Here is a 27,811-nt window from a genome sequence, read left to right on the forward strand (position 1 = left end):
GAGCTTAATGATACACCCATGACCACTGCCACCAGCTAGTGTTCTTATCACATGTTGTGTTCAGAACCAACAAACACAACTCACTGAGCATAAAACCTAAAAAGCATCCAGTCAGCATGACCTCATTCATGCCAAACAGCATATGCTCTGCACAGAAATGAGCTGCAGACAGGTCCGTCATGGTTCAGTGATATTGACACCCTGTCACACTGACAGATTTTGACAAACTCTCCCCGTAAGCAGTCATGAGACTGGTCAAATACATGTCACATAAAACATTCTCCAGTAAATTAGAAAAGGGAAGAAAAGTAGCAACTCTAATTTAGTGAGAAGCCAAACAGCTTCAATAGCTCTTTGACTGGCTGTTAGCTGACTTAGTTTTTACAGTGTCATCACACCTTTTCCACATATAACAGCAGACCTATCATTGATAGTGTGCTGATCTACTGAACTATTCCTCTTTTCTTCATTATAAATAAATACTTTTCTTTGTTTGGTTTTTGTTTCAATTGGGAATTTAGAAATTTAAGCAAATTAGCATTTTATCACATGGTAGTTAAGACAATTCACAAAAGCCTGTCATGACAAGTGTGGCCAAAATATAAATGTAATCTAATTAATTAATTAATGTATTTATTTGGTCACATTTCTTTAAGCTGCACATTAAAGAGTAAGTCCACCAATTTTACACATTAACTGTGTTTACAAGTCTTGAAGAGTACTACTGCATATGTGGGGAAAAAAAGTAGTATAAAGCCTTTTTGTGGCTCCAGAGGAAGCTGCATGCAATCTCATAAATTGCCTCCAGTGATGTCATTCAGTGACTAAAATGCATCGTGATTGCGATCCTGACCCACCATGCATCGTAGAAAATGACAAAGTTACATTTTTTGCTCCGAATTACATAATTACATAATCGCCATCAGTAAACAGCGGCCCCTGTCTGACTCGCACTCGCGGAGGGTGTTGCTATTTTCTGGGGGAAAGTTCAATGAAGTCTCGGTCGGGAGGGCTGACCGTCGCGGTGATTTTTTTCAATACAAGTTGCCAGAAACAGTAAGAACAACAACACAAGAGTGGAGGAAGGGCCAAAGACACAGTGGGTTAAGTTTTTTGCTCTAGATCAGGTCACATAATCACCGCCATTCAACTGCAGGAGCCGCCTGGCTCCGCTGCCGGGGACAGACGCTGTTTTTCGGGGAGAAATGTGACCAAGAGTCAGTAGGACAAACAGGATGACAGACACTTTTCTACATATGGATGCAGTATTTTTTGCCAAAGACACTACCAGTTACTGCATTACTGTTGTTTGGTCCTGTAATGTTGCTTTATGGGTTGAAGTGTGGGACATTTCTCTTTTATTTGATGAGTGAAGGATCTGTTTAGCTGTCAGACTGTGAACACCATCAGATTGACACACCCCTCTTCCTCGCTGCCGGCTTTTCCATTCCATTCCTTTCTTGTTTTATTTATACGTAGATTCCCATTTGAACACCTTTTAAAAATTGACTTCCCCTTGATGCTAGCTGCTGTGATAACAAAGGGGATGCCTGAGCAGAGCTGTGAAAACAACTATGAGGTTTGGCAAGTGGCCACTGGTGTTTAGACATGGTTGAAGCTTTGATTAATTATTCAATTTCCTCTCTTTGAAAACTTGATCCAAAATTGAAGAGAGTGGAGCACACTGACCCATTTCTGCCACTCATAAACACATCCACCCACATGTGCTTACCCCTCCTCACTCCTCACATCCTGCACCGTTCTCCTCACACACAGCACAACTGCCAGATTAAATGATTTCACATTTGCTGCATCATGATGGCAACTAAATAGACTGCAACATTAGCTACTGTTTGCTTCTCATTTTGTTGTACTAATGTAGTCTGTCCCTATTATCAAAAACATGAAATCAACTCCTCATGGCAATGTTACCTTGTTGTTGTTGTTTAGTTCTCCATCTTACTGCTGCTGCCTTTACTAGGAGGGAATTATGTGACAGTTACACACTGTCTTCATTTGATTGAGGCTACTTGTATACAAAGAAAGAAAGCAGACAGATGGTTGGCTATGATAACCTATGGTTTAAAGATATATTGATAAAAACTTAATATATGTCATAATTTGCAATAAATACTGCAATAGTCTGTGATACAGCCTGTGCTGTGTGTGGTAAATCAATGTTAATAAATCTGCTTTGGCTCGCTAATCTACATGTTAGTTAGCAGTTCAGCGTCTTCAACACTCCTCCCAGTATGATTACTGTGGTGATTAGCTTATATTTAAATAATCTACATCTACATCCATATTTTATGCACTAAATACAGTAATGAGGAAATCAAGAAGCTCATTTACAATTCAAAGATGCACAAAACTCCACTGCAACAGAAATCATACAGTATGTTTTGATATTATATTTACACATGTAGTTACAGTAGTTGATGCTTATAATAGAAATATCTGCTATTAGTTCTTTGTCATCCATCAGTCTGAAGCACAGAGCATAATGTCTGTGGGATCACTGTGTAAGTCTTGTGTCACGCTTTCAGTCTTAAAAAGCCAAATTCTGTCAAAACATAAACATCAACCATCATATAAGTTGTTGTGATCCTGATATGACACTTCCTAAAAATGCTTATTGAACATCTTGAGGTTATTCAAGCTTCTGATGGTGCAGAAATCTTTAGGTAACATACATTCTGTTCGGGAGGGTCCACTGCTAACATGCTCCTGCCTCTCTTTACCCATACATTAGTACCTCACACGATGTTGGCTCTGTCTATCTGAGATTTATCATGTGAATTAGGGATGCATGATATGGATTTTTTTCAGCCTATATGATAACCGATAATAACCTCCTTCTAATGGCCGATACCGCTAATCGATCATTTTTGTATTTTAGAAAGAGGTTCATCACCTGCAGTTCATGCGAGCCTGAAGGTATGAAAGGCTAAGACGTATGGAGCAAACATGGATAATTTAATATTCAATAGCTCATCGTCGTCCACAATGGTGACAACATGTTTAGCTCTCTGTTCTACGACAACATATGTGCAGTGTGTAGATTCTGTGCTTGTTAAGTCAATGAAAGCAATTTGGCTTTGTATTTTTGCGTCTATTAATCAGCTATAATTTCAATGATACCAATACACAGCCAATAATATAAATTTCCCAAAGTTGGGCCAATAATTTATCAGTTTATAATATTTTGTCACGTCATCCTTAATAACAACAAATCAATTTCCTCTTTTCATGTGACAAAACATTTAAAAGGGAGAGGTTGTGATGTGATTTGCCATTTCGATCTCATGGTAAATTATGATCTCATTAAAATGCACATGATTAGTTATAAAACATATAGCCATAATAACTGTATTGCCATAGAGACTATATGAATATAAAGCAAGACCACCAAAGTCTGTGAGCAAGTGCACAGAGTGATGCAGTTCAAAGTATAAAAAGAAATGCTAAGAATACTTAACTTACATACTCGCTTCTTTCATTTTGGCACCATGTGGGGAATTTGGAAAATTGAAATAGCTTACCTCCATGTTTCTGGAGGGCGGTGACTCGTCTGACCCAGAGGACTCAGCGCAGCTGGTGGGCTGGTCGTCCCAGCCTGCATGGGGAGCGCTGTGAGGGTGACAAATTTTCAGGGAGCTGCTCCGACAGGTGTCCACGGCTGCAGTGCTGGTGCAGGGGTCAGCTGCACTGTGGGACCTCCCTACAGTCTGCACTCGCTGATCTTGTTTGGTTTTCTTCTTAGGAGCGTGGGAGGCACTCTGAGATCTCTGCAGAGATCTTTGAAGAGGCTTTCTCTGAGAAGAGTTACCGCTGTCTTCCTGAGTTGGCTTTCTTGAGAGACGTTTAAAAATGTAGCTGGGGTGTCCTGCTCTCTGCCTCCCCTGCAACAGTAGTCTTTCGTGGGCCTCTAGCAGGTGGCAGAGTAAGACAGCTTTTTCTAGCTCAAATTCCTGCCTGTGATGCAATTTATAAACTGCATGCTCACCATTTATCTTCTCATTCAGCGTCAGCAGCAACTGCTCCAGCTTTGTATACAATTCTTCACTGATAGATAAAGATGAAGACTCTTTTCCTGGGGCCTCACTGTATCGTCCACTGTCTTTAATGTTCACCTCCTCAGCCAGGTGTCTGTTAGAGTGCCTGTCCTTTTGGCAACCCCGTTTAGCCGTCAGCTCCCTCACAGCCCTCTGTTGTTTCCTCTCTGCTTCTTCCCGCAGGAGCCTGAGCTCCACACAGAGGTGTCCGCGGGCTCGCTGTGCTCGCCTCTTCTCCGCTTCTAAATCAGCACGCAGCCTCTCTAGCTCTCGCCCGTAGTCCGTCTGGCCCTGGCACTGTTTCTTGGATGACAGTGCCGGAGGGTTATCTCTGTCTTTCCTCATGATGACACACTCACAGCACAACATGCAAGGAACGGCGAGACTTAGTCATTTCTAAAGAGGGACCATGCATCTGAACGGAGAGGAGGTGCAGGTGGGTGACGGGTGGTTATCAGACATGCAGCATGCACTTATCACACTGGGTCACTGGGAAGATGAGAAGAGGAGGGTGTGAGAGGAGTGGAGAAATGGTTATAATGGATGTAACGACCAGAAATGCAATGTTTGCAGCAGAGGTGATGATCAGGTCCTCAATTCAGAAATAAGAGAGAGCAGCTTCTGAAGAGCTTTAGGAGAGCAGGCACAGTGAAACATGAAAACTTTTTTTTCTTTTAAGGTGCAAAGAAATGTTTGGCAATAGCTGTTTAAGCTACCCAACCAATACTACAGGAAATGGTTCATTACAGATGCCCCACAAATCAAATCATGACTGTATCTGTGCCTAATATCTTTCCTTTAGTTCCACCTAACTCTGGCTAATAAACAGATGTCCATATAATTACAAATGCACAGCAGAGCTAACCACCTTTAAACAGACGGGAGCATAAAAGACAATTACAAAAGCAGTGCACTCAGCATGCAACACGATTAATGGGGCTTATGCTTCAGTCAGCTGAGGATGCAACAGGTGAACTGGTGAACTTCCAGTGAAAAGCAGACACCGTTAGCTAACATGACTGCAGCCGCGCTCACCATCACCAGCTCCATTTAGCGGTGCACATATGCGCCAGAGGACGTGTCATGTTACACAGGATGGGGGTCTTCGGTCAATGGCTAATTAACTAGCTTAATTTAGCAAGCTGGTATATGGTCAAGTAGCTGTCACTAGCGTAGGTAATAATATTAAATAACGTGAATAACAGTGTTCAGCAGACTGGAGCTGGAATACTGTCTGTTAGCTACAACCTCTTGTTAGCAACTGTTAGCTAACCGTTAAGTTTTCTACTTGTAACAAACTCACCTCTCAGCGGACACAACTCTCATATTCAACTTTTCGTCAATGGAGCCATCCTCTTCCAGCCAAGGTGCTTGTGTCGGCGTTAACATGATCTGTCTAGCCACTCTGAGGCTGCTGACGTTAGTTGTTAAAGGTCCACAGCGGCATGCAACAAGGGGTTTGTTTATCTGTCAGGCACCGTGTCACACACCCGGGCTGTGTCCAGCGTCATGGTGCTGCTGGCCTGTCCAGGAACGGTGCTGCCTTCAGGGACGCCTCGGCCCCGGCGGTTCATCTAAAGACCTGCTGTAATACAACTTAACCCTCATGCAACTGATGTTTACTTTTTTTTTTTTTTACTCAGACCACGTTTAGAACAAAAAATGTTCCATGTCAAAAACTGCCATAAAAATACTATATATTAATCAACATCAACATCAGTCTTGATAGTACATACCAAATATTCTTTAATTTTCAGGATTTTAACCCTTTAAATATAAAAGCAGTAATAAATGCTGGAGAGAATGTGGTATGGTTGGGGATAATACACACATATTCTGGGACTGCCCCAAATGAGAGATATTTTGGAAAGAAGATGGACTCCTGTGACTCTCTACCTTGGCTGAGACGGTGATGTTTAGTTATTTATTTGCTCTGAGATGCAAACCTAGCAGATATGATGTCTGTTTTGTCCCTGTGTTTTGTTTCTTTTCTTTTTTTTACATGTACATGTATAAGTATACGTAGCCGAGTTGTATTAAAGAAAGCCCAACCTCAAGGTGATTTTGATTTTTCTTTTATAACTCTAAATTGCCTGTAAATGCTTGTGAATGGCAATAATGTTAATATATATATATATATATATATATATATATATATATATATATATAAAACACAAAATACTTAATATATAGTAGTTTATTGGCAGTTTTGTGTCTTTTATCAGTTGCATGAGGGTTAAGTTTTATTATGAGGCAAAGCCCCCTCCCCTATAGGACACAAGGGAAATAGCATATATTTGGCCTATGAGCCAAAATACAGCTAAGTTGTCCAGTCTAGTGAAAAATTGTTTAAAAAAAAATGCAAAAACTCATCCAGGACCACAAAATAAAAGCCTGATAACATTGGATGCATGACTTAATGCTGTGATGACAGTGGAATGAAAAAAATAGTACGTTATAATACATAATATGTACAACAGTTTTAGCTGTCTCTGTGTAATACACAGTGTGCTATAGACATATGAGCTGAGGTTAAAAAAGAAAGAACAAATCTAAGCAATGTGCATTAACACAACATGATCCAAAAATGAAAGTTAAAAAACCATACAATGTATTAACAGTTGTATGCGGGTTAAATAACTCCCATTGGGAAAAACCAAAAGAAAATTTACATGTGAGATTTGAAAGTCCCGTTTGTTGGGTTGCACTGTCCTGCAACAACAAAATGAGGAGAATACAGTGCGTATCAATGCTTTCAGTAATGCATCTCCACTGTTTACATCAAAAACATTCCCTCTAATTGTATTTTCCTCTCTTCCGAAACACTGTAATCAAAACAGAAAGTTCTGCATTTCCTGACTGCTTTTACAGATTTGAGTTGTTCACAATCTGAGTTTGGCCCACAGTCCCTGAAGGCAACATAATCATTGAGTCCCACCAGCTCATGTGAGTTGGCTGACCACTAGTGGCTGCAGGCTGCTAGTGCAGCGATGTTCAGGTTTGTAAATTGGCCTAGATTTCTGTAGCCTGATGAGGGATCCTTGTATTTGGATCATTTTGTGATTTATCACAAAAGAATGGTACCTATTCTAACTTTTTTTAATACAAATTATTTATCTAAGGCTCCTTAAATACTTAACCACTAACTGATGGTCAAAGCGACAGGCAAAGGGCAGTTCACAACTTGCACTATTTTCTTTTTTCTTTTGTCATTATAATCAATGTGTGCATGATTTTTCAGGGTTAATAGACCTGTATATTCATGAGTTGTGGGAAATAATCAGATTTTATGAAACCAGTACAAGTGTGCTCTCTGGAAGGGAGATTTGGATTTTATAACACTATTTTATATACTTCTGGATGAAAAACTAAATATTTTAAACCTTGTTCTATGTCGTAAAATTCTGGAAGAATTATCTGATTTTACAGAACCAGTATGGCCAACTGACATCTAATAGGCTTATTTGTAAAGCTGCTTTTCACAGAAGACATTTTGATAGTATAAAAAGCAGAGGTGTAAATAATGAAATGAATAATTCAATCTAGGTGCAGCTATTGCGTGCCCTGTCTTATTGTCACAATCTAATGGTTTCCCAAGACACCTTCCCAGGAACTGAGTCATCGTTAATGTTATTAGTACCACCTGAGCATTTCCTACTGTAACAACTCCAAATGTCTGCTGTGAAAAATGCAATCCAATCTGTCTGTGAAAGGAAATATTAATCTCAAACCTATTCTCATCTCTTACCAATAACTTCACCTCCTCGGTGCAATATCAGGCAGCCGCGCAGTGTTTAATGTGGTGCGTGTGTAACAGCATTGACAAAGTGTCCCTTGTGTCACTGTTTTGGATAAGTGGCAACCAGGAAGGAGGAAGGCGGCAGGCACAGACCACAGCAGGCTGGGCTGAAAATACATTTACTAAATCAAAGTACAAAGTCATGCTCGTGAGGACTGCTGGCAGGCACGCAGGATGTTACCAAAAATCAGTAGCAAGACAGGAAACAGGATTGAGGGATGGCTTAAAATGATGACATGAAGTAGACAGGAAAAAAACAAGCCCAGGGAGTAATCACACTGAGAAAAGCTAATCAGGAAACAAGGGGACAGGTGTGCCAGGCAAGTGTCTGATGAGGAGACAGAAGAGAACAAACAGTGGGCAGGACAGACAGTCTGTAGGTGGTGGTAACGAGAGACAGTGCATATATCACCTTGTTTCTGTACCATCTCACATTTACTTTTAATTGAATCCTTTATGCTTTAATACTTACAGGCTACTAATATTCTGTCACAGCAGCTCGTTAGTCTGGTAGAGTTACATGTCACAATACACATTTCATCCCATGTGTGACTGCTGCTTCTACAATCATCCCAATGTTGTATGTCACTTTGTTCTGCACGTGAGGATATGATCAGCAGGAATGCACTGTTTAATATGATCCCTGGGGACATTGATAAAAAATGCTTCCTGAGATTTCATTATTTGGCATAGGCGCTGATATTGAAATGTATAAATCCTCCAAGGTATGTACATACCTTTTCAAGATCATGTTGCCAGAATCCGTGAAAGAGGCGAGGCGTACCGCGTCCGACCACTGGGTGGCATTTGTATAAGCAGATAATGAGCCTGTATGTTATTACACTGTATTTTCTTTTTTTGCAGTATTATTCATTATACATCAGCAATGCTAGTGCGTTAGGTGATCGTATCTCTAATGGTTTGTGTTCACTGTGAGAGTGAACGATACAGAGATAGACAGAAAGAGACAGATTCAGCATGCCACTGTGTGTTATCAGGTTGTCCTTGGCCGCTCCCTCTCTCATTTCCATCTCTGTCTGCTCACGTGTGGCAGACTGTTGGGAAGAGGCAGAAACAGAGAGAGAAAGAGACAGAGGGAGAGCAAATGCACTGCAAAAATCCCAAAGCCTGCTGCTCCTTAATCATTCAACACAGTATGTCTACCTTACAGCCACAGTAATACTCCCACAGACTTCCATAGCTGCCTTCTCTCTGAACATCTGCCTAAACTGTGATGTGTACATGCAGTAGTTACTTATATACCTGTGTTGAACATTAGTGGACATGCTTTTGGCTGCACACTTTTTGCACCTGTCATGCTTCTGCAGGTCATGCACATGATGTGAACATATTTCTGCCCATATCTATTGCATGTTCTGCCACACATGGATTCTGTATTTTTATACACAAAAGATGAAAAGGTTCATTTAATTGTCTTTTTCCAACGCAGGGTTATACAATAAAATGTACGTTGTTTCTCAACACAAGAAAAAAAACTATTTTGATGGACAGTGAGGTGTTGAGGATGAGTTCAGGAGTGTCACGACCTGGGGAAAGAAGCTGCTCTGGTGGTACAGCAGCGGATACTTCTGTATCTGTTGTCAGATGGCTGCAGGGTGAACAGACTGTGGCTGGCGTGGCTGTTGTATTTTAGTTTCCTTTGTGCTCTGTGCAGACATCTCACTTCACAGAAGCTCTGAAGATGGTACCAGTGATGTTCTTGGCGGTTTTTAATTACCTGCAAACCATGCCAGACTGTGATGTTTCCAGTCAGGATGCTTCAGCAATCAGCTTTTCATGGGTTAGTATAATTAGTTAGTTAATTAGTTAGTATAATATAGTATAGTATTAATAAATGCTGAGCTAAAATCAACAATCAGCATTCTGATGTAGCTGTTGTTATTTTCAAGGTGTGTGAAGACTGAGTGGAGGGCAGTGGATATGGCATCCTCACTGCAGATTTCTTGCTGCATCAAGTTCCCTCCTTTCTGTCAAAGTTGGCTTTGACGTTGGCGGAGCACAATTTTATTAACAATTGCAAAAAACAACAACAAGGAGTTATCTATGCATTTTCCATGTTGCTTCATCAGATGTGTGCTGTGCTTGATTGCCAGCAGGTGTTTCTCTAAATAATCAAGTGCTGATTAGTAGAGAACCCAGCAAGGTAACACCCCCCAATACTAATACACTTGAAAAAGTCAACAACAATAGGCATGGCCACTGCAATTCCACTATACAAAACTATAAACTATTGTGAGATACAATAATACAAAGTCTGGCTGATCCAGTCACAGTACTACAGAGGACGACTAGATACAGAATGCATACAATGCCATAGGATATCAGAAAAATATAAGAGTAAGCCTGCAAAGTACGTGACTTTCTTCATAAGATATATATCAAACTGGTGAAAAAGGTTGAAAAAACATATATATTAGAAGGGGATATTACATTAAACTATGTTACAAAAGTCAGAATATACATAATGCCAGAAGATATCATAAGATTAATAATATCAATATCAAAAGAACGTAATAAAATACGATTTAATTCATAGTAAAAATAGAAAAAATATATATTCACTTTTTAAACAATCATGATCATGATCAAGATCATCTGAAACCTGTGTTCTTGTGTTATTTTTCATACTCTGCATCCTTCTCTTCTTATTCCCTGCAGCTTCATCCAACGGAATCTGATCTTATGCACGAATAATGTGTCTTTTGTGGCCATTCATCGTTGTTGACATCCGCTTTGAATGCACCTGATGGATTACTTACTATAATTTGTATTGAAACAAAACATTTCAATAACCTCTATAAATTGTTTTCATTGACACAAGCCAAATGACCAGAGGCAGGTATCTCTTACCATCTATTATTCCCAAGACATCTGAGTCTCTGTTTTTTATCTCGACTCAGTGTGCATCCTGTCCTGTATTGGCAGAATGCTGCAGCTGTTTGGAACAGAGGGCTTGAAATGATACGTTTTGCATAACACTGGTTCCCTTTACCTTAGACATAATCCCCCTCGAGGTTATGTAATATACTGACAGAACGATGCCACTGAAATCTTTCAAACAAAAAGAAAAAAAAGTTTATTTATTGAGCCTGTATTTGTTCACCTCACTGCTATCATTCACTCTGATTAAAGACTGTACAAATTACATGGCAATTAAGAACTTAAATCTAAGTGTTGACATGTTCATGACATTTGTGAACTGTGTCACAGCTGTCACCACCTGCGATACAGAATACTACCTGTCTTCCTGACCCAGTTAAAAGAATTGTTCACGGTAAACGGGACAGGATGTCATGCTCCACTATCTGTGTCAACTTCAAATTCAAGCCTCTCATAACTGGTGGGGAACAAAAGCGTTTAGACAACTTATATCTTTGTAGATCACCTACAGTGATGTATAACTTGCTGCCCCTCGCAACTAAGAAGTTATGTAAAATAGACTCCAGGAAGATGCACAATAGCTGACCTTACCAAATCACCAACACACCAACAAACCCGCTATTCCAGAAACTTCCTAATTCCCCAATGAGAGTGGCCTGTTTGCTCACATTGTGTGCGTATCTGCTCGGTAATTCAACTGGGAGATGGGGAGACTGGTCTTCCTTGAGCCTTTTCTTCCCTCAGGCCTTTTGTTTGTGGTTAGCTTTGTTTCCTCTTTTCATCTCAGCCCTATTAGACCGGCGCAAACATCTGAGCCGGTTATCGTTTGCAATAAATATACCAAAATCAAACGGGGACAATGAACTGAAGTGCAGTGGAATCAAATTTTGATTTTATCCGTCGGCGTTTGTCCGTGAAGCTAACATAAGCTGGTCTGGGATAATTCAGATTCTGACGGTAACAACACAAAGTGAGGAAGTGAATGAGGAAATAAAGCCATGGATCCGACAAACACTTTCCTTATCGAAGCCCGTAAATCAGCCAGATCAGACTTCAGGTGTAGCTAATCACTGCTGACCATCTTGTTCTTGTTGTATGTCTTAGCACAGCCGGGAATCCTCATTATATGTGCATGGAAGTTACAGGTGAACCCTCCAACACATGCTGTTACAAACCGGGAGAGTCACCTGTATCAGCTGTGATTGAGTCTTACAGCATATAAGAATCACTATAGGCAGCCACGAAATGATACTGAAGAATAGTTTTCACAATCATCACCATGGTGACTGTGGGTCTAATGGAGCAGCAATGTTTTGATGTTGTTATACAGTAAAGAGAGAAGTCATAAGGAAAGAGAACGACTATCTCGTTCCTCCCTGGTGTATAATTTAGTAGCACCTCGCGGGCAGATTATGGTGCATTAAATCTGTTTTCTTCACATTTAGTGTTCTGTCTGGTATCATGAGAGGAAACAATAAGAAGTTGCTGTTTTCTTTCTCAGTAAACAGATGATGAGTGTGGTACAGTAAATATGCAACCCCAATGTATTAGTCGACTTATACTACGGACACATCCAGAAAATATTGGATCTCAAAGGTTATTGGTCCACAACCAGAGCTAAAAGAGCGTGAACATAGTACCTCCAGTCATCAAGTGACAACAGACGCAACTCAAATTCAATGCCGATGTTTGCTGGATCAACAGAAGGTGCTGACAAGTCAATGTTGTGCTGATTTTGCGTGATTTTCTGCAACGTGCTGTAATAGTCCATGTTCACACACGGCCATTTTCCTCTGACATCACGCTCCACAGGGTTGGAAACTCAAGTGTCGTGCTCCTGGGTTCCAGGTTGCAAAATGATGGGAATCTGACAAATTGTTATCATTTCACCACTTCCTGTTTAATCAGCTACTAAAAAGGAGAGACATCGGGCTATGTTTCAAGGTAAAACATAGCATATGATCGCCCGTTAGCTTCCATCAGACAAAAGCTAATGTTAGCATCCAACCACTTCCTGGCTAACGTTATTGTTTGATAGTTTTACATGATATGAAAGGAAATGGATAAATAAATAAAAATTCAGAAAGCAACGCACATCTTGGACACATTTTTTTAACCCCCCTGGATGTAATCAAACGGTGATGTTAGTTAGGAAGTGGTTCAATGCTAATGTTAGCTGACAGGTTATGAAATATGTTGTTTTACTCTGAAATATGGCCCAATTTTCACACTATGCTATGCTATGCTATGCTATAATATGCTGAGAAAAACAGCAACAGTTTGCTAACAAGCTTGGTATAACACCTTTATACTCTGATAATATGTCAGTGTTGTGTTTATCCCTTGTTTGTGCTTCCCCCATGAAGGAATTAGTTATTGCAGGATTAAAGTCAAACACTGAATCAAACACATATTCCTCTTCATATTTGTTAGCTCCCCACCTTAAGACTAGACTTGTTTACTGTTGACTACAGTTAGCTACTTGTAAATCTGTAACTCTGGCTGTGTGGTGTTGTGTTTTCTCAATCCTGACCTGGGGGTTCAGAGAATTAGCCGAGTGTAACAGAATCCCCTTATTTTGGCCCAACCAGTGATTTGGGTGACACCGCAGGAAGGAGCTCTGAATTGGTCCCTGAAAACCCTGTCAATGGCCACGGACAGCCCGCACGTTTCTGCACGGCTCAGGAAGGATTAGTGTTTGGAAGCAATTGCTATTAGTCTGCTGCACAATTCAGAGAGGCCCCGGGCTTTTTCCTATTGAAAGAAGTAGAATATCTTTTATGTCTGAAATATAAGCAGCTTCTGTCTGGATCGAAAGAGACGCTTTTTGGAAAAACAAACGAGATGGAGCGCAGGAATTCATCGAATAAGGAGTTTGTGGGGAACATTTTTATCAGGGGATGTTCATGCTGAGGTTGAGATCATGTTTGTAACACAGGGACATAATCTTTAGGACGGGTTTATTCAGCTGAAGAAGATTTTGTAGGAGCTATGGCGATTTTTAAAGGTCAACTGCAGCATACTGACCCCACAGTAATTTCGTATAATTCTTGGTCTGACAAAGATTAAAACAAAAAGTGGATAAAGCTGCATTTTTGAGCAGTCGGCCACGATATTCGTGCTCAGTTTGCTTTGTCTTTTCATCCCTCTGTGGTTCATCGGGTATTATTTGTCAGTCAGCAGTTTTCTGTGGGACTAAATGACAACTGGAGGAATTTTTAAAACCTTCAAAACTCTCAAGGAAGGAACTTCTACACACAACTTTCTGATGTATAACTTTCATTGCTTCATAATCACACAGTCTTTTCTTTGGTGTACTTGTGTGTGGGAGAGTCCTCTGCACACACACACACACACACACACACACACACACACACAGGACCTGAGCCACAGCCTTGTCTCTCTCTGCGAGTGTGTGCAGAGATGAGCAGGACTGCACCTTCTGTGAGCGCTACCTGAAACTGGAGATGCAGGGGTACCAGTGAAGGGTTAGCTTTCATTGTCTTTGTCTTTTTTTTTTCTTTTTTGCCCCTCCTGCTTTTTTTTTTAAGCGTATACTGGTACAGGGCGTTAGAACATTAACATACAATGCTGTGGTATTTATTGTTTTACGTAATGCCTGTCACTGAAGCCAGGTACTTATAGTCACGCAGGGTTAAGGAGATGAAAGACCTTAAACGAGTAGCACTGGATACTCTGAGCTTGCTGCCTCCATCCCTACACAAACTTTGTGTGTTTTCTGTGTGACTTGTGGATTTAAGCTGCCTGCTACTTCAGCTCTGAGGACATTTTTAGTGCTTTTTTTGGGGGGGGAAGGAAAGCTATTTTATTTAGTTAGTTTTTTATTGGGTGTGAAGATAAATCCTTTCACAACAGGTATGTATTCTTATTAAATACTAAGATGTTTTTGCTTCATTTATTTGCTTAATTTGATTATCATGATCATTTTCATCATGAATCTTTCACATATCAGTGGATGGTTATGTCATTTAAAGGGGCACTATGTCGTTTTCAAGAAGAAATTCAAACTCAGATTTTTAATATTTTCAATATTAATGACAATACCAACTCCTAAATATTTATTTGTTCCATAACTGAATAAACAAGATGTAGTCAGAGGGAAATAAGGTCCCCAGAACACTGTTTGAAGCTAGAAAGGTGGCAGGGTCCGCCACATATAAACAAAGTAATACAGTATGAAATTGTGTTGTCCTTTAAGGTCAGTTTGTTTATTCAGTTTATTCAATTCAATCAGCAGAGTTTGTTTATTTAGTTTGTTTAGGCGTTAAAAAATTCATCAATAAAAATCTTTCTTCTCTGATTAAAATTTCCTCCCCAAAACTACACACTGCACCGTTAAATTCTACCTATTATTGAGTTATTGCCTATTCCATATTTTCAAAAAGTTGCCTTTCGTCTGTCATTTTTCTCATAACCTACAACTCACAGAACAGACATTTGCAGAAAAAAGAGTCATTCCTCATTAAAAGCTATGGACAGCTGCAACAAATGCGTTGATTTTATGTTTGAATGGCCTGAAATTCTCTCGGTTAAAGAGACTGACAGTATTATTCTCTGGTTTATCTCAGACATTAAGGGGTATTTTTGTGGGGCCGAGATCTTTCAGCTATTTCTCAGCACGGGGAAGTGAGAAGGGAGGGGAAGCAGGGCCGACACAAAAGGCAACATTATTCCCCAGCGGATCTGCGCTACATCCTACTATGAATGGAGTATTGAAAAACATAACATTGGGGACTAGATTATTTTTCATCCCTCATAACTGAGCCATTTGTCCCAGAGTTTCGAGTGGTTTGTTGGTACGGTCTGCAAATGAGACAGACGTGGTTCTCGAGTGCTGTGCTTGCTGTGCTGGTGTTATAATGCCCACCTCCCAATTGGATGCACAACGACCTCTCTGTGGGGCTCTGGCCTTCTGCGCCGCACCTTTTCAGACAAAATGAACCGGACCTGGATGATGACTGCACTGTCCACAGTCGTTACTGTGGCAGCTTCACTTCCCCCCAACAAATGTTAGTGAAATCTACCTCCATGAGCTGAAGACAGCTGTATGTATACAGTACAGTGGCTCAAGATTTGAACCCCCCCACCCTACCGCCCCCCCTTCTCCTCCTGCCTCCTGCTCTCCAAGGAGACGAGAGGCGCCCCTGCAGTGTCATCAGGTGCCTAAGCGTTTTGGAGGGTTCTAGTGACAGATTGCAGGAAGCAGCGTTTATGCCTGACGATGGGGACCACAGAAAGCAGAAATGTCTTTTTGTGCCCCCTGGGCCCGGAATGTCCACTATCTCGAGGGGCCAATATCAAATTCTCCCCTCATCATCCCCTAATACACATTCCTGTGTAAGGTCAGGGGGAATTCTGCATCAACAGAGAGACAAACAACCCGCGGCCAAGCCACACACTGTGGTCTCCCAATGACAACACGCGCTTCATCTCTGGGATGTTTGCGCTGAGTGATTATGTGGAAAACTTCCCATTTAAACTTCCCAATATTCTGAAATGTATACGAGAAATCAAGATTATTTTACTATCAATACACAGTGTTGTATAACAAAATGTCATTTTTTTTGTCCCTTTTGCTGTTATTATGAAAGGAATTATATAAATGGATTGATAATGAATGTCATGAAAATAAAACTATTTTATGTAATTGAGTGCTGAAGATGAGTTAAAGGAACAGCTCACCCAAAATTAGAAATTCATCTATCTACTCAGTCTCAGTAATAGTCAGTCAGTAATAAATAAAAGTCACTCATCCCAGTTTCTCCCTTGAGAAGAATGTGGGGTATTCAGTGTCTGACCCCTGTACTATCTATCTCTGATTATTGAGTGATCGTCAGTGAATCCCAATATTGTCTGTCTGAAGGAAAGTCCCCTTCATTATCCATTGAAAACCACGCTACAGGTGTCCGCCTCCGTCTGTGATACACGAATTCCCCAGTTGTTGACGATGTTGGAAAACTTGGAAAAGAAACTTCTTCAGCTTAGTGTGGCCTCTGTCACCTGCTGCCAAGTTGGTGCACGGCGGCCATTTTGTGCTTACAAAACAGCAGTGTAACTGGACTCCCTGTTCCCGTTGTTTTATGGCAAAAACCGTACTTTTCGGTGGCACATGCTCAAGTCGTGGTAACTGTGGTGACTTTATGTTTCTCATCTCTGCCTGGTTTGCTCCGACAAGTGTTTGTATGCCATGAGAACCTCCTAACAGCTCTCTAATGTCCACAGGGAGCAATGTGCATCACTGCAAACGATTTCTTCTGGAGCTACACAGTTCACAACCCCGACCTCAGACTGCCATCAATACCTACAGCACAGTAACAACAGCTGCAGGCCACAGTAGAGAAAACAATCCAATACTATAATTAGGCTACTCTGACCCGGGACAGAAAAAAACGGATTGTTTGGTCGTAGTAGAAAAGTGTCTACTACTCTCTAGTCTGGTACGTTTAGAAGTGTGTTCACACTCAGCTCGGGACTCTGGGAGGCCTGGTGAGAGAGACTGACAGTGTGTGAATGTTTGTGTTGTAGGCGGATGGTCAGTCAGGCAGCCATGCGAGGCCAGCGTGTGGTGGAGAGCGAGTGTAGGTGCTGGAACCTGGCCGTCTGGGTACTGGTGACCCTGCTGGGATCCTTCGTCTTGGTGGCCGTCAGCGTGCTGATGCGACTCGGTGAGTGTGTGGGGGGGTAACATGCCGGATTTGTCCAGGTCAACAGGTCAAGGCCCCTCCTTCCAAGCTGCCTGAGGACTACGTTTCATTAGATCCCATGCATTCTCCTCTATTTTATGTCCATTTTTGAGAAATGTTGGCACACAGTGATTTAGCAAAGAGATAGCAGATATTAGATTAAAGGTGCAATATGTAAGAATTTTGGTTATGAAACATTCAAGCCAGCACTAAAATTCTCAACAGTATGCAGAGAGAAACAGTTTTGATGTTATGATGTCTATGTGTTGTGTTGCAATATCAAGCATGCTAACCAGCTAGCCCTGGGATGTCCAGGTTCAAAGCTCCTGTGCTAGCGGTGTAAACACCAACACTTCTGCGGTGTCCCAGCCTGGACCACTAGTTGCACAGCTAACCGAGCTAACAAGCCAAAGGCAGCAACACTTGGCAGCAGTTAGTGGTTACTCTAGTGACATGCTGCCCTCTATTTGTTGTGAGCATGAATTCAACAAGTGACCAGTTCTTTCATACTGCACCTTTACTTCCCGCTTACTTACATCTGTAAATCTATTTGCACGTACGAAGTAATAAGATCAGCTAAAGAACTGATCTTCAGTAATATTTGTGGTGCATTCTCATTGTTGAAGGGAACAATGTGAAATATATATGGAAAAGTAATAGGCCTTAAAAGTTGCACTTCTTTCAAGCTCTCAAAGGAAAGTGTCGGATACAGCAGCTTATTAAAGTATGTGATTTCCCTACGGGATGATTTTTCATACACTGGCTCAGGACCAGAGGTTGGTTGTATGAAGATTGAAAGTGACACCCAAACTTTATCTAAAGCTGTTCTTACGTGTTCTTGCTTTTATAACTCTTAACTATGACGGCTATTTCACTCAGTGTTTATTAAATAAGTACAATTAAATACATTTTGTGATACTACATTTCATAATTGAAAGTTGGTCCAGAGGGAAATGTTATCATTGGCATAAACTGAAACAGAATGTGTCACATGAGACCATTTCTTGTGTGTCAGTGCATGTTGGGGCGTTAATAATGCCGAGGAACCGGGTGTACCTGCAAGTGATCTCCCTGCAGATGAATGCTTTGTGTCCACAGTTACTGTCTGCCCGGTGTTTACCAGTGATAGCTGCAGCTAAAAGCCCTGTAGTTACTTTGTAGGGGAGCCAGGATCAATTCCACTCACTGGACAAATATATATAGAGCCATTTATTCAGATGTGCTGACACCAGCTTATTGGTTGTGTCTCTTGATAGAACAGTTATCAGAATGTTTGCCTCACTAACATTTTTCTTTATTCACATTTCAGGAGATATGAAAGTAAACAGACGGGCTGTATCTGGTAAGTTATATTTATCACCTTATTCTTTACTTATGGATAGGGAGCCATACCCCTTAGAATAACAACTGCGTCCACCTGGAATGTAAACCAAGGTGTGACCTGCATGTGACAATGTAAACAGATGTATTACCAGCGCCTGAAGCTAAAATAGGAGGTTAAATGTATATACTGTACATGTTTCTATGTTACAAATAGACAGGAGAAGCATGTGAATTGACCCACATTGGGTATGATGTCTAAAAAAGTCCCCGTGGTGTCTTTGTGAGTTGTTGAAACCTGAGATATCAGTCTTCAGGCGTTAGACTGTCCTTTATTCTGGTCCAGAAAGATCCAATGTGACTCTTGGGAAGATTGTGTTGCGTCAAAAACACTAACATCTCAGAAATATTCAGCTCAGTTATACATGGACTCTAGTGTGATGTGATTGCATAAATAATATCTGTTTTATTTGATTAATTTGAGTGTCTTGTCTCAGTGCTAACATAAACTAACAACTGGCACAACACAGAAGTTCCACAGAGCCCTTTTAAATAAAGGTGCTATGATAGAGAGAATAATTTAATTAGATAATGTATTTCCCCAGTCACGGATGTCATATTTGTCCCTTGATTTCATAATAATAAGTCTGCAGCCATGCTAATAGCTCTATGACGCTGTACCAGCAAAATGCTAATGCCAACATGCTAACACAATGACAGTGACAATGCTAACATGATTAGGTTTAGCAGTATCATGTTTTCCAGCATGTTAATGCTAATTAGCACACAACACAACGAACAGCTCATAATACTGTCAATAGTTTAGCATGTATTTGGTCATTAACCAAAGCACTGGACAAGTTGATATGAAGCACTACAGTATCAGCAAAACAAAAAAAAGTTTTATTTTTAATTTTGAATGAATATGCGAACCACAACTCACTGCTATAGAACCCAGAAGTTAGCATCACCCTGGTTCCTTCTACAAAAAGCCAATGGGATTATTGAATTGGATTTTGGATTATTGTGGAAAATAAGCTCTGTGGCAAACACAAGTTTATGATACTTACTTTTTTTTTATGCAGCAGATAATCCTAAATGCAATCGCCAGAAGTAAAAAGCTAACGTAAGGCTATAAAAGAACCACATTGCAGCCACTTGACTTCACTAAGGATCTTACTATGCTATTGTATACACACTTTACTATAAATTGATCAATGTACAAGTCATAAAGTGAGAGTGACAGTAGTTTGCAACCAAAGTTTGTTCGAAAAGATGGACAAGTGAGTAGATGCGTCTCTGTGTTCAGCATAATGTCGTTTAATGTCCCCGACAACCTCTGTAGTCTTATTTAGCCACTTGTTAGCAACCACCGCTTTTCAGACACATAAGCGCTTTATAATTCAAACGTGGGGTGTTGGTGTGCTGGCGTATTCTATGACGTAGAACAACACGTGAACATCTCTTAAGCTTGTGTGTAACCACAGACCTTATTTCAGACATTGAACTGAAATCCCATTCAAAAAACCCATTGACTCTGAGACAAGGGAAAGGGAAAAAATGCTGACTCATTTCTGGGGTTTAGGACTCATTCGTGTGGCAGTGCACCCAATAGTTATTGAGACATTTGACACAAAGTACAAAAGTGGACCTCATTAGGTGTAAAGTCGGGGTATCCCCAAATTAAGTGGGATTTATCCTCTGAGGACCATGAATGTTAAATTTATTGCAATCGATAGTTTTCCAAGAGACTTCTTCCTCCCTATTCTGTGCTGCTAGCATGGCTAAAAACTGATCTGGTCTGAACAGGCCTCCTGTTGTGGTTTCAGTATGTGTCTAGTGTTACAGGAAAATAGATATAGTAGATATAGAGTACAGTGACTATGGAAGGCCAAGAGCCTCCTTTCAACAAATAATTTCACCATACTCTCTCTGTCTCTCCCTCTCCCTCCCTCTCACATCCCCTCCTCCCTCCTGTTTCAGCCAATGGCTTGCAAACACCCACGAGGACGCAGGTCCAAGGTAAGCATGAGCTATACGGCCACCGCCGCATCTGCCCAGACACTCAGAACAACATGTCTGCATCCAGGCCACGCCATGAAAGCCTATCAGTGGCTGGCTGTGTGTCAGTGAAACAGAGTACAGAAGGTAGATCAGTGCCTGGGGCTTTTTAAACAAGGTCACTTTCCCAGCTCTCCATTTCCCTAATCCCCACTTATTTGCTATGTAACCTCCCACCCTCCTGCATCCACCTCACTCACTTCCAAGGAGTCATGTGGCCTATTGTGTCCAGAAGGATTTCTTTTTCTTGCTATTAGCTGTCATTAAACAAGAGCCATGCTGGTCTGTCTTCTCATATCATTGTTATTTTCAAATAAAACATATTGATAAAATGTCTCTCAGAATGAAGAGTTTTCATGTGGCACAATCATTACAACAACCTGAATATCCAAATCTCACTCAAAGACAGAAAATGCCGTTGTGATTAAACACCAAGTGAGTCTGACACAAACCGCCTGCTTATCTCTCCAAAGTACGACTGGTGAACGGTCGGAACAAGTGTGAGGGTAGGGTGGAGGTGCGCTACAATGACTCATGGGGCACAGTGTGTGACGACGACTGGGACATGGTGGATGCCAACGTGGTGTGTCAGCAGCTGGGCTGCGGCGTGGCTGTGGCGATGGGCAGCAGCTCTCACTTTGGACAAGGCACAGGGCTCATCCTGCTGGATAATGTGGACTGCAGAGGAAGCGAAACAGACCTGAGCCAGTGCCGTAGTCTGGGCTGGGGCGTCCACAACTGCTACCACTATGAGGATGTGGGTGTTACCTGCAGAGGTAAAGCCTTTATTCAATTATAAGCTGGCTGAGGGAGTGGTGAATCATCTCTTCATGTATAACCCTGGAAAGAAAAGAGGACATAATAACTAAAATCCCTGCTTTCTTTTCATTTCGCTGTCAGAACCAGCAGTGGTGGGGGCCAAAGGGTCTGAGGATCTCACCACACCGCCCCGGGAGAACTCCGGTTTACGTAAGTGCTCCATGCTTTTATCTAAATGAGACTGGTCTTCTGCCAACTTGAAACGTCAGAGGGATGAATTCGTCTATTTTTAAAAGGCAAAGGGGCCATAGAGATATTTCAGCTGAAACTGCAGCTCCCTTCAGCTCTGTGGAGCCTTACAGCCTCGTTTAGCTAATTTTTTTGGTTTTTACTGCCCTTTCATTCACTCTCACAGCTCTCATAGCTTAGTATTTAGACATTATAGAGATGTCTGCCTTCTCTAGAACATAGTGTAACTAGATGGCAATTGGCTTGTTAATGCCAAAAAAATTCATTTGAAAAACTCAACAGCAATGCTTCTTCCCAGAGGTTATGACACATTACATAACCACAGACCCTGTTGTGGCCAGTTTCATGTGAGAGCTGATTTCTTATTTACTCATGGACGAGAGGCCTGTGCCCATGATGGTAATGGCGTCCTCCTGTAACATAGCTAGCTTAGTTAGCTCAGTCAGTGCCACAGCTGTGGCTGTATTTCAGGGCAACAACATTAAAAATCCATCTAATTAATATCCAGTATTGCGATGTGACTGGTTTTACCAACAGTAGGTTTGTGTTTCTGTTTTCTTTGGCAATCCCTGGACAAAAAAATCATGATTTTGGTCTCCAGTGTGAAAGTCGTGTGTTTGACCAACCCATCAACCATCCGTATTCTTATATATTTTGTTTAACTTAGGCAATTTCAAAATTACCAAGATTATTTTAGCTGAAACTATGATCTTTTCCAAAACTTTAGCAAGTGGTAAGATGTGTGCCTAAAACTAGGCAAAATGTGACCTTTTCAAGACAAACACATACGCTCCATTCTAATTGTCCATTACCTTTTGTTAGGTACCTTGTTGACGGTAACAGACATACCTCCTTAGTTAGTTAGTCTCTTGTCCGTGAGTAAATACGCTGCCGTCTGCACTGAGAAACAGTTGGCAGGTGTAGTTTGGTAGAAAGAAATCATTCCTGCATGAAACTACTCAGAACAAGGTCTGTGGATCATTTTGAGGAACCGGGTCTTGATTTCTGGAGAGGGTCGGCCGAGTTCCATCTATTTCCATTAAATCGAGAGAGGGCAGACATCTCTACAGCCGAAAACGGGGAAACTCACACCAAAACAATCTAGATAGATAAATAGAACGACAGGTAAGAGGCAAAAATGTGATTTTGTGTCCCTTTAATAGAGTCGTACAGACCACAAAAGAAGTAAAAGTAGGCAAATATTGGACTCATCAGCTGGCCAGAAACATGCTTCAAAAGAAATGTTGCTCAGTATCTGCTGGATGTCTAAACAGGCAACTGAGTGCTAGCATGTTAGCCGTAGCATCTTAAAATAAACTAAATAAATCTATATTGTGGGTTGGAGTATTTGACCCTGTATCAGATATCCTCTTTGAAAAACACAAACAGCATCTAATCATCAGTGAACACAACTGATGAAATTAGTCGTCCACTCCCAAAAATTAAATCTTGCCATCGGGCTGATTTGTATAAAGTTTTAGGGGGAGGTGTCACATCGTCGCTGCTAAATATCTGCCATTATCTCAGATTTAATTGTTTGTAGAGGATTCTCAGAAAACATGTTTTATATTCAGAGAAATTAAGCTTTTCTCCGTGTTTGATTCGATGTTTTTTATGCTGTACGGTCAAAATAACAAAACACACAGACAGTCAGATCTACAGTAGCAGGCAGGTGGCATGCCAGATGTTCCTACAATAGCGAGGGCAGGTTTCATTAAATAATGAATGATGGCTTATTTTGTCATTGTGTGGGTCCAAAATGTAGATCATGACCACAGTCAGGTTTATCTACACAATAGCTGTATTGAGAAGATATTAATGGAATTTGAAGAGATATGTTATTTCAGTTTTGCCAAACTGTAACAAAATTTGACTCACCATCAAAAGCTTTTCAGTTTCAGTTCACAGAGAAAGTATCTGTTGGACACCTTCAGGGAAACATGACTCAAAGGCTTCTTGAATTCCAGGCCGTCCTTATTGTTTGTCGGGTTTGCCTTTGTTGTGTTCGCCCTCTTGTTTTTTTCCTTTAATTCCTGAGAGGATCACGACAGACTAGGACAGAATCCAATTTAGTTAACAAGTGACGTGTCTGGCTAATTCATGTAACCCACTGGGAGCCCAGTGAAGCCATCCAGATTCAGGGATCCCTTTCAGGTGAAGAGGATTTTTTTTAAATGACGGACACAGGGGGAATGTCCATTGTCTCTGTTAAGGTGTGTCTGGGCCGAGGCATAAGATGACAACGTGTGTGTCGTGCCGTATCAGATGTTCAGCTTTAATCTCCTGCTTAGGTTTTTTTTTTAAGAAGTCCACGCCCTTCTCCTTTTTCATTCACGTATAGCTAAATCCTAGCAGATACAGTTTCCTTTGACACCCCCAAATCATTAAATTTGACATTAGTAAAGATTCTAATAAAATCCTACAGACACTGATAGACAGAGAGTCTGTACAAATCCCACCATCTTTCTCATGGTTTAGGTGATGGCACCATCCGTCTGATGAATGGACAGAACGCCTGCCAGGGTCGGGTGGAGATCTACTACCAGGGAAACTGGGGGACAGTGTGTGATGATGACTGGGTCCTCAACAATGCCCGGGTCGTGTGCCAACAAACAGGCTGCGGTACGGCCATCTCTGCACACACCAACTCCAACTTTGGCTACGGAACCGGCCTGGTTCTCCTGGACAATGTCAACTGCTACGGCAACGAGCCGGACCTGACCAAGTGCAAAAGCCTGGGCTGGGGCAAACACAACTGTGGCCATCATGAGGACGCTGGGGTCACCTGCACCGGTACGCTGCTGTCAGGCATTGAATGTGCATTTACACAAGTCATGCAGGTGTAAACCAGAAATCAAGCTCACAATGACAAGTGACAAAGCTAACACGCTGATGTTAAGCAGGCATAATGTTTATCATTGTTTGGCTATCATCATAATCATAGTTTATACTAACATTTGCTTATTAGCACTGACCATATTCACACCGTGGCCATTTTCCTCTGACGTCACGCTCAGGGTGGGAAGCTAAATTCTCATAGCCCAACTGTTCCAGGTTGAAAGTCGTAGAAATGTAGGAAATCTGGCAAACTGTTATCATTTCTATGCTTCTTACTGATCAGCTACTAGAAAGATAATGGAAAGTAAAAATCCATTGCGACATCGGGCCATAATTCCAGGTCCCTTGGCTCCATGTCCCTCTGCATTTTCACTAATAATCATCTTTTAAGTTGCTGATCGATCTGTACGCAGCGAGATGCTAACAATTTGTCACAGTCCTCACCTTTTACATGATCTAATCTCATCTTCATCTATTAATGGCAGTTATTGTGGAAACATTTTAGCTTGACGAGGTATATAGAACAAGTCAGTTAGTAATATTGAGGCACAGCTAAGACAAGCTAAAATCTCCAAGGGATATTGAATAATGAGGACCAGATGAGGTTTCAGTGATATTTGTGTCAGCAGCAAGCAGTAGCAGTATTTGCATAAATATTAATAGCACAGTTGTACTGTACACATACAGATTATTTCATTTCCATTTCTGCCCTCTTCAGGATCCACTACTGTACGTCCTGTGGCAACAGAAAGCCAGAGATCGCTCTGGGGAACGTATAACACCGAAGGTACACAAACACAGTATACAGTTATGTTTATGTGTAAGCAAGCACACACTGACCTCTGACTTCTTTGCATCCATTATGTCCTATTGGTGTTTCTGGAAAAAAAAAAAAAAAAAAAGAAAGAAAAAAGAAAGAAATGTGCACTTCTGCCACATGACCAACAGGGAGAGCCATTTCTCCCACATGTTCTCAAATGTGTTAGACCACTGCCACGAGAGAAGGTGGTAGAAGAGGGCATCAGACTAACCTCACCATGATCATTATCAGGTCAGGTGAGCCATCAAGTAATGTTGTCATGTATTACATCTTCCCTCCAGCGACAGAGATCATTCCAGTCACCAACGCATCAACTACAACAACTGTGCCCACAACTGCCCAGACAAAAGGTAACAACATTAAAGTGATTCCTGCTTTGTGAACACAACACATACAGTATGTTTCAGCACTGGACTGATACTGATTATTACAGCATTGTATTTAATTATCAACCATATAGATTTACATGAAAAGAAACGTATGCAAGTAATTACAGTGATGTAACTGTCGTTTCATTCCTTTGCAGGCATACCAGAAATCCGTGTGACAAATGGTAACAATAGCTGTCAGGGTCGTGTAGAGGTCCGCTACAAAAGTTTCTGGGGGACAGTGTGCGATGATGACTGGGACATGATGAACGCCCACGTGGTGTGTAAGCAGCTTGGCTGTGGCCCGGCCACCGAGGCCAAGACCCAGGCCTTCTTCGGCTACGGCTCGGGTCTGATCCTGCTGGACAATGTGGAGTGTAACGGCAATGAACGGAAGCTGTCTGACTGCGCCCACCTGGGCTGGGGTCAGCACAACTGTGGCCATCATGAAGACGCTGGAGTCATCTGTGCACGTAAGACAACACTTGACATCATCTGAGGCTGATGCAGGCTCCATTAGGCATCCATTTATGGATACTGAACGCAGGGAATGTCTATGTCACAAACCTCTATCTTAAGTCATCAGTTCCTCTGAAAGTTCTCACTTCCGTTGCATCCAGTCATCTGCGCCCTCCCTGCTGAGCTGTCCAGTTGCAGTGCATGACTCTAGTGTAGTACTCTAAGGAGGAGACAACCCAGAGAGCATAAAAAATACAGTGGATGAGTCAAGGCAAGTCAGCGTCACTGCATGCCTGCAGGCCAGATTTCACTTCTTTGAGGCTAAAAGAAAAGCACATACAGACTTCCCTTTACTAACTGTAGATAGCACATCCTTGGTTTCAGGTTGATCTTAAAATATGAGTCTACATTTATTATCTAAAGGCAGCACCTTTCAATCATTTGTATAAACTTATGTGTCCTTCCACAGGCAATTAGAATTGGAAAAGGTGACATAATCTAGGGCTGTGAGCATCAAAATCATCACAAAAAACACATTTTACAGAAAGTTGTTGAAATGTGTCGGCAAAGTGGGTCTTTGTATTGTGGCCATGAAGGAGCCAAGCAAAGACTTCCTATATTGATCACTAGTTTCATTATAAGAGAGCCTGGCTGTTGCTTTTGTCACCTGATATTTCCTGAGTATGCGCAGGACCCACGAGCATCACTCTGCTTTCCTCTGTTTCCTTAGCTTTTCAGAGCCTCAGCGTAAGTGGACGTGACTTTGGAGTAACAGCAAACATACCTTCCATTACCACAACACCACCACCCTCTGAAGGTCGGTTAAATATATCTTCAACCAGCACAAAATCAACCCGTTTCCTCTAGACTCCGGATAAATGTGACTCTTCTTTGTTTTTGTAGGAATGGTGAGACTGGTGGGTGGCCAGCACCAGTGTGAGGGTCGGGTGGAGATGTACTCAGATTCTGAATGGGGCACTGTGTGCGATGATGCTTGGGACATCCCCGACGGGCAGGTTGTGTGTCGCCAACTGGGCTGTGGGGAAGCCACGGCGGCTTGGGGGGAAGCTTTCTTTGGGCCCGGCACAGGAACAATCCTGCTGGACAATCTCAAGTGCAGCGGCATGGAGGCCTCCCTTCAAAATTGCTCCCATATATCCTGGAAAGTGCACAACTGTGACCACACTGAAGATGCTGGTGTCACCTGCTCACTGTCGTGATTTCAGCAGAACCACACTCCCATCTCCACAATGGGTAGGAAGTGGGCGTACCATCCTGGGACTTGTGTACATTATGTAAATAACAGATTTCACATTGCTGAAGGAATACTTCACCACCAACAACATACAAAATAACTAATATGACAATATATGATTACATATTATAAACTATCTATGCCTATTAAGCACTTTATAAATAAATATATGATATAAAATACAATGTACACTGTTTTTTATTTGATAAACAGAGAAAAGCAA

The 27,811-nt window shown here is 41.4% G+C and overlaps 2 protein-coding genes across 12 annotated transcripts in view; one reads left to right on the forward strand and one right to left on the reverse strand.

Annotated features, from left to right (window-relative positions):
• The window catches only part of tspoap1 (TSPO associated protein 1), a 69,550-nt gene extending 64,027 nt beyond the window's left edge, over positions 1-5,523 (reverse strand). For all 11 annotated transcript variants that reach the window (XM_084373930.1, XM_084373934.1, XM_084373929.1 and 8 more), the window contains exons 1-2: positions 5,359-5,523; positions 3,543-4,544 (exon numbers count right to left, since the gene is read on the reverse strand). In XM_084373930.1, the coding sequence (XP_084230056.1) occupies positions 3,543-4,424 (882 nt within the window). In that variant the 5' untranslated portion in view covers positions 4,425-4,544; positions 5,359-5,523. The remainder of the gene's footprint in view (positions 1-3,542; positions 4,545-5,358) is intronic.
• An 11,773-nt stretch (positions 5,524-17,296) lies between these two features.
• LOC311269076 (scavenger receptor cysteine-rich domain-containing group B protein) lies at positions 17,297-27,664 on the forward strand. Its single transcript, XM_084373055.1, has 10 exons — positions 17,297-17,441; positions 20,763-20,801; positions 21,314-21,616; positions 21,741-21,809; positions 24,327-24,641; positions 25,405-25,473; positions 25,788-25,856; positions 26,033-26,347; positions 27,064-27,150; positions 27,237-27,664. The coding sequence occupies exons 1-10, from the start codon at positions 17,306-17,308 to the stop codon at positions 27,551-27,553; spliced, it is 1,719 nt and encodes a 572-aa protein (XP_084229181.1). The 5' UTR covers positions 17,297-17,305; the 3' UTR covers positions 27,554-27,664.
• Positions 27,665-27,811: the final 147 nt, after the last annotated feature.

Source organism: Pagrus pagrus (genome assembly GCF_965226575.1).
Source record: "Pagrus pagrus genome assembly, chromosome: 14".
Taxonomy (NCBI): Eukaryota; Metazoa; Chordata; class Actinopteri; order Spariformes; family Sparidae; genus Pagrus; species Pagrus pagrus.

What these genes read in the sequence shown, in the direction of transcription:
- LOC311269076 (XM_084373055.1), top strand. Translation starts at nt 17,306, where the DNA reads ATGGTCAGTCAGGCAGCCATGCGAGGCCAGCGTGTGGTGGAGAGCGAG. An exon ending in CGCTGGAGTCATCTGTGCAC is followed by an intron (nt 26,348 to 27,063) that starts GTAAGACAACAC and finishes CTGTTTCCTTAG; the next exon opens with CTTTTCAGAGCCTCAGCGTA. An exon ending in AACACCACCACCCTCTGAAG is followed by an intron (nt 27,151 to 27,236) that starts GTCGGTTAAATA and finishes TTGTTTTTGTAG; the next exon opens with GAATGGTGAGACTGGTGGGT.